This window comes from Tribolium madens, unplaced genomic scaffold (assembly GCF_015345945.1).
Source record: "Tribolium madens isolate multiple individuals breed KSU strain unplaced genomic scaffold, Tmad_KSU_1.1 Scaffold_20;HRSCAF=117;Tcas5.2_LG4, whole genome shotgun sequence".
Classification (NCBI taxonomy): Eukaryota; Metazoa; Arthropoda; class Insecta; order Coleoptera; family Tenebrionidae; genus Tribolium; species Tribolium madens.
In genome coordinates this window covers 10,535,780-10,543,898 of record NW_025400985.1, presented here as the reverse complement: position 1 = coordinate 10,543,898, position 8,119 = coordinate 10,535,780, and the positions used below count along the sequence as shown (strand labels likewise).

The window sequence follows — 8,119 nt, the reverse complement described above, 5'->3', positions numbered from 1 at the left end:
CCCGGCCTCGGCCTGCTCAACTCGCTGGGGGTGCTGCACAGCCCCCTCGACCTCATGGCGCACCACGCTCCGCCGCGCTCCTACAACAGCCCGCCGCCGATATCCACCTCCGACCCCACGGCCAACGAGTGCAAACTCGTCGATTACAGAGGACAGAAGGTCGCCGCTTTCATCATCGCCGGCGATACCATGCTGTGTCTTCCGCAAGCCTTCGAGCTCTTCCTCAAACACCTCGTCGGAGGACTGCACACGGTTTACACCAAACTCAAAAGGCTCGACATCGTGCCGCTGGTTTGTAACGTCGAGCAGGTCAGGATCTTGAGAGGACTCGGTGCCATTCAACCGGGGGTTAACAGATGCAAACTACTCTCATGCAAAGACTTCGACACACTCTACAGAGACTGCACTACAGCCAGGTATGTGTTTGCGTAATAAGGCCTTATTTTACTATTAAACCAAAACTGAATATGTATATTTGCCGACAACTTCATTGACAGAAGAATAGTTGCTAACGTTTTTATACTTTTCAAATTAACTGAGAGCACATACTCGCAAGAAATAAACTGATTGAAATTGTTTGATTTTCAAATGGAATTTTGATGCAAGAAGAGACTATTTTTTTCTGAGTAGGTATAGTATACTATTTGAAGGATTTTATACTAATTAAATTTAATCACCAAATATTAATAATAATATTAATTAAGTAGCATCACACTACTAATGACAATATTCTACAAATCCGGTCAATTTTTTCATAAACCATACCTACTTAGTACTTATAGAACATTTATTTAGTTTACTCAATTTTTTTTATTGTAGGTACTCACCTATACTATACATAACAGATGATATAAAAAATAATAAACAAAAGCCGTTTACTACGTAGGCACACTAACATGTAAATATAAACTAGTATACAGCGTGAATATAAAGTATGGAACCAAGCGGTTTTATTTTTAATCATTTGCCTCCAGCAAATAATAATTAATATAAATTAAAGTAATATAAAAAATGTGATCGTATTTTCAGAACGAAATTTTGTTTTGTTTTTGAGTTATGCGATTTTTTTTGTCAAAATTTGCAATTTATGTGTAAAATTTTTTTTGAAAAAATTAAATTTAAAGCGGATAGTTGTAATCCTTAAAAAGAAAATTTCGAAAAATTTTATTCTTGTTAAATTATCACATTTTTATAGTACTTTTTTCAGTCAATTGTTTTAATATCTGGATTACTTTATTAATGTTTTAATAGTTTTGTATTTTATGTGTAAATAATATAATTTTCTCAATTGATTAATTGATATACATATTTTTTAAGTATTAATTTCCAAAATAAATCTGCAAGAGCTTTTGTTGTTCTGAGTTTTTAGCTTTTAGTGGTATCAGCAACTTAATCATCAATTATTTTTTAAATTGTCAAGTGTTTTGAGAACTTTGTTTTTTGTTTCACAAATTTATAGTATTATAGTTGTTATACTTTAAAAATTAGAACAACATTATTAATTTTTAAATGATAATTTTTGCAGTTTTAATTAATTTATTAGAAATACTTATGGAAAAATTTCATTTTAGGAAACAAAAATAAGCTATTAACACCCTGATAAAAAGCTCCAAATATCAATAAAAAATAACTTTATTTATTTAAAAAAGATTTAAACAATGTTTTGAATTTTGTTTTTCATGTATTAAAAAAAGTTTATACTTTCGTAGGTATAGGTACATTACTTGCTCGTACCTACAAAGAACCTAAATTTAGCTTTCTCTCGTTTTAATCTACCTTTGTATAATTTATAAATTCGCTGCTCTCTTTGAAGACTAACCCCTTGCATTGGTAGAATTCCCGTTGCAATTCAACCCCCGATTGCCAAGACAGCAGAGACAATTGCATTTATGATAGATGCAGTCTATAAATACAAACTGGGCCAACAAACCCCCGCGTTTAGATTGAAATAATTATAAACGCAATGAAACAAGGGGAGAATCGAGTGCAGAATAGCGTCCCCTTTCTATTTCTGCATACTCGACGATTGTTGATTCAATAACATGAAACTCGTCTGAATTCCAATCATATAAAACGAGAGATAACGCACGTGTTTTATTAATGTTTCGTGAGGTCCGAGTGGCGCCTTACTATCGATATATTATTCCGAATGGTATAAAGGGATGATAAGTTGAACGGTCATCTGACAGAACCTATTAGCACTCGGCTATTATAAAGGCGTAGGCTATCGGAAAATCTTTGAGGCTTCCCGGTGAGTTCATCCTCGCCTGAGCTCGGCCTCGGCTACTGACCATTTATAATATAAATATTAACGCTATTGTTTGTATTGTACGCCGTTAATGGAATTTGTTAACGCCAGGATAAACATGCGAAAAATTCAAGATTTCTACGCGGTAATTAAGAGACGTTAAAGCCTAGACTGACTGCCATACAAAGTAGAAAATCACAATGGGATACGTGTAACAATAAACAAGACGGGAGCATAGTGTTCTTGTGGGGATTTAAATCATCTTTAAATAAATATTGTTGACAGTTACGCCTTGCCATTAAAATATCCGAAGCGGGTAGACCTACAACTTGTTCGAGAAAATCACACTGTTATTTATTACGGGACTATGGCAAAGGTTAAAATTGACAGGGGACTTAAATTTTTATGTTTGTACATTCATACATAGTGAATATAGTCAGCCCATAATGGGTTTACATTATTGCCTATTACATTGTTGTGTTCATAAATTTATTTTAGACCAAATGGAAAACTTGTGGCTTAAGGGGTAGTGACACAAAAGATAATAATTTACAACAGATTCTAATTATAGTTGATAATAAAAAAATAGCTATTTATGTATCAAGTACGCAAAATAGGGTTTTAGAAGCCGAGTCTTTAATGAGAGGAGTCACCTAAAACCTTTTGCGTACGTGGTGCATACAAGATTTTTTTGTTAAAGTTTCCAAAACACGAATTTACAACTCTTACTAATTAAAAAAAATTCTTTACCATAGTAACCAATTTTATTTTTTAGTCCGCAAAACTGTTTTTGGGGACTGAGTACCTAAAATAACCGTTTTGCGTACTATTTTATTGAGTCCGGAAAGGACTCATTTTAGGGACTCAAATGAGTTCCTAAAACAGCTGTTTTCGGGAGCGTATACAAAAAAACAATATTTATTTATAAAAAAAAAATGGCTTCATAAAACTTCAAAGAAAAATTGGGTTAAGTTAATCATTTTTTGTGAATTTTTTATGATTCACACAGACATTAGTGTACACAAAAATTAATGTAAATATAATGTTGCATGCAAGCTATTCTTTGTTTCACAAATATATGCTCTTAATACATGTTTAATTTTCATAAAATAATTTATCATGATTTTTAAGATATTTTTTAGTGTAAAACAATTTAATAACTTTATAATGAGATTATTTTTGAACACCCACTTTAAACACATAAAAACACTTATAATTAAAGGTTATTAAATTAACATTTGAAATTTGCAAACAATTTTTAAACACAAACTAACGTTTTCTGAACGAGTATTGCATTTCTTTGTGGTTTTGCCTTTTTAAATGGTTTATTTATTCAGTGAAAGTATCCTTTTCTTGCATAATCCCAGTAGTATGCGACTTTTTCGAGGCAATTTTCGCGTTGGTGGCTATAACAATAACAGTTTAGCGTGCGTTAATAAAGAATTCAGGAGATTCAGCGCTAATTCTTATTTGAAATGAGTTTGGGTAAAAATGCATGTCTGGGGAAATGCTAGTCTGGTAATTAAAAAAGGCGCCTTTCGTCGTCTCTGTCGTGCATGAAAATATCGAGCAAGTGCAAGTGGAAATTGTTAAGTGCGACTTATCTGGTCGACTGAAACCGCATACTGTATTCAGTACAAGAGTATTTTAATAATTCATTTATTTTTGCAAAAGCAATCAGAGTTTGTACGCAACTTATTATATTTTTGTTAGAGTTTAAATGGGTTTTTGTTGCATTTATGTGGCTTGGTATTGTGCTTAAGATTACATGTACACTGTTCATACATGTCCACCTTATTAAAGTTCTTCTAGTATGCAGATTAACATTGTGTAAGGGAGGCATGGTCTAAAATTAATTGCACGCCTGTTAGTCGAGCCAGCTGTACTCGTTTTATTTCAAAACGTGAACAATTTCAATAATTTTATTTTCAAACTTAAATTACTTAACGTCTTTTCTGATACGTTTTAAATGGAAAAAAAACGGCTAGATATGATGAATAGACGCATTTGCATGTTTTGGACTGGGTGGTCTCAAAACGTAGCAAATTAATGTTATCGTCACTATCAGCAATAAACTTGTAAAAATTACCAAGGATTGTATTCTAACCTGCAATTAGTTTTTGTACCGGAATTAATTTTTATTTGCGCCTGTTTTGGAAAACTCGGAGGCGAAATTATACACCGGATGGTTAATGGGCTAGCACCTAGGATAGATATATTTTAAACTGACCATAATTGTTTATGGGAGCACAAAATTACTTTGAATAATTCTGCCAATCAAGATTTGGATTAATTAAAAATCAAGAGAAAATAAAATTAAATCAAGATCAAAAAAATTATTTAGAGCAAATTAAACTCAGTTTATAAATTAGGCTTTTATATATGCAAAACTAAATAACACCTAGAAATAGATAAAAAACAAGTACTGCTTTAGCATTAGATGGCTATCTATGCCAAAATTTATCTCTTGTTTAAACGGTAGATAGGTATGGTAATGGTTTCATTATCATGGAAAGTGCATCGTACTGTTGGATGATCTATTTTGTTCTAGCTTTTTATTTACAAAATTATTTTTCTAGACAAAGTCGAGACAATGGCTTCTAGCAATAAGTGACCGTGACCAACAATTGAATTAAAAATTAATTTTTATTTTTATTTTGTTTTTTGGTGGGGTCAACTAGCCACTTTGCGTCTAAACTTAATTAAAGACAAATGAATAAACAATTACTTTAAGTATTCATGTAAATTAAAATATTAAAAAGGTATGTAGGTACCTATACTTATTTTTGCTTTTATCTACTATGCTACTAACTTTTTTTAAAAGAAGTTGAAGAAAAGCAAAAGTCATAACTGTAAGTAAAAAACATGCTTATGTATTAATAATAATTACATAATATGTTAACGCACTCTTGAATTGGATGAGCCTTTTTGGTTAATATTTTTGCGATTAATGAATCAAACAATAGCTTTCAGAATTAAAAATTTCTTTTAATTTAAGCTGCACTTGCGTATAAAGAATAATAATTATATAAAAAAAGCTTTTTGTACTTACAAAACATACAGAAATAAAAAAAATCTGGGTAGGTGTATCTACAGAGCGTTTTTTTAATAATGCAAAAAATTCCAACCATATATTCTACCTACATCAATAAATAACACTTTGAAAATTTGTCAAATAAACGATGTCCTATGGAGCTTGTTACGGTTATACAGGGTGATGAAGTTTTATGATAACAATTAAAATCCATCAGTTCCGCCGAAATCACGTTGGTTATTTTTATAGAAAAATTTACAGGCTTTGTGGGTCATTGAAAGCGCTTATTTTTCGGCAATGACTTTATTTTTATTATTACCAGCGGTGTGCGTATGGACACTTTACTGGATAGTTTTATTTTTTAATTTTACTTTTTTGTATTAATGTTATTTTTCGATGTAGAATATAGTTACAATTTTTAGCAATATTAAGAAAGCACCTTGTGTAGTATTAGTCTTTACAAATTAGATTAAAGTTTTGTATTTTAGTTATTTACCATTTATTGAAATATTTTTATAAACATGTTTATGTTTATAAATCCCTACAACAACAAGTAGAAGGGAAATTGATTATATACAGGGTATTTCTCACAACTTTACGAGGCTTGAGCCTAATGTACTCACCCAAATAGGTATACAAAATTCACAAAACACTAGATACATAAAATACACATTTAATTATTTAATTTTTGAAAACCCATGACAGTAGTTGTCAAACTAATCACTGTTTCATTAGTTTCATTAGTCATAAACTGCTGTTTTTCAGAAACAATTATCATTTGTTCTATCATGAGACGGCATGAATATGATTCTAGTTTATCTTAATCACTAACTAAAATTGTTGTAATTTTTGAAAGAGTGAACAAACTAGAGAAGTTTATCCAATTTTTCAAAATTTGTAATCAAATTCATAGTGGAATATGTGTTATTGATTGCATCTTACAGGCGCAGACCCCGTAAAATTAAGTGAAACACCCAGTAATATTAAATATTTTTCAATTGCTTTATAATAAAAACTATACTTACATACAATCAGCTACATTTTCAAACCAATCAATAATAATAATAGCGTGGAATTAGTAATTTTATAAAAAAAAAATAACGGTTTACAAGGATAAATTTTTGTTGTATTGTTATACCACTCGACTACGATGAAAATAGTAAGTAGTTTTTCATGTACCTATTTTACATTTATTCAAAAATAAATTTTTGTTTTATGATAATTAAACGTTGATAGAAGAACATCTATCTGAATTGTTGAATTCAATAGGTTTATAATTTCATCATTTGTAAGTTAATTTTTTCACTTGTTGATTGTGGGGTTTGTGGTTAAAATCCCCTGTTTCCCGACCGGCATCGGCAATCGGCGCCAATCCGGAAATACAAAGATCCGTGAAAATAATGGTTGTTGGTGTTAACGGTCCCAAATTCCCACAGTCGGCGGCGGTGCTGGCGGCATACAAATGCGGAAACAGAGTCATTGTGTGGGAGATTTATCTGGCAGAATCCACAGGTTGCCCGCTGATGCAATTCCAGCCAAACCGTCTGGCGTGGTGATCCTCAGGGACCCCCTCGAAAATATCTCCGTCTGTTGAATGGACCATCTCACTCGCAAACGTCATGCGTACTAGTTCCATTTCCATTCCGATTTCCTGATGCCGAATGTTCCTTGCATTCGCAGCCGAGACGGCCGTGGTGGCGGCGTCGCGATGCCGATTTTTGCAACTCGCGAATGTTTATGGGTGCGGTGACAACAGCCCGCAGAGCTGAAAATGAGCACTGGTCTAATTAAATACCACCATCTTACACGAGACCGGCACATTCCTTATTACCGCAGACAAATTTATAGTCGGTTGTTGGTATCATTGCGTGCCTTGATATCTTATTTCAAGCCATTAGTACTCGTTTCGAGCCGCTCGTAGATGAATTATTGGATACATTTCCACTAATGAACTAACTTTTGATCAGCACAAAGACGCCACAAACAAAACACCTAGCCTTTTATGGCAACACACCACAATACCATTATTATAGAAATTATTCCTTGCACGATCCGGATTCCATCTTTGTTTCCTCTTGCTCTATTGTTACACGTTTAATTTTCTGCCACAGCAAAATTACACCTTATTGATATCGATATCTTTCACCAACAACCGACCCCAGCAAAACGAAAAGAAATAGGTTCAAACTTTTTAGACTAAGAAATTTACAAAATTCATCAAATAATTCGAACAGATGGTAAAAATGTAAAACAATTTAAATTGAGATGGTTTGTTTTTCCGGTGGTTGGTTCAGATTATGCTTAGTAATGTTCAAAGGTAGAAATTACGATTGATGTTTGTTTAAATCTTTATAATAACTATTATATCTTTACTTAGCTCTTAGCGATTCATTTTATTATTAAGAAGTAAAATTTATAAATTGCTCAGTTGTTTGAAATGTGTTTTTTTATTTCCAATCAAAATAACTATTTATGAAATAACTTGCGAAATAGAAGTCTTTTAAGTACGCGACGCAACGAGGCAAATGCCGAGTTGGTCAACACGTCCAAGTGTCTATATACTTCTTTCGCAACGTGTTTCATACATGATTTTTTCTACAATCACCAAAAATTTTTAAATGGAAAATGTGACATTGAAATGTGAATGATTCCGGCGATGATTTCTGATATCTAAAATGCAGAGAAGCCGCTATGAATAATAGCTTATACCAGAGAGATCAAAATCTGTGTATCAAGCCACTTACGACAAATTTGAAATTCGTTGCACGGAAAAAAGTGGTTACCATCACGGAAAAAAACACAGCCTCCTGTTTGCCAATTTCTTCTACGTCTTTACG

General features: G+C 32.4%; 1 protein-coding gene across 1 annotated transcript in view; it reads left to right on the top strand.

The window, feature by feature from the left end:
* The first annotated feature begins 57 nt into the window (after positions 1-57).
* The window catches only part of LOC123004601 (dachshund homolog 1), a 120,308-nt gene continuing 112,246 nt past the window's right edge, over positions 58-8,119 (top strand). The window contains exon 1 of the mRNA XM_044397923.1: positions 58-416. Within this exon, the coding sequence (XP_044253858.1) occupies positions 190-416 (227 nt within the window). The 5' untranslated portion in view covers positions 58-189. The remainder of the gene's footprint in view (positions 417-8,119) is intronic.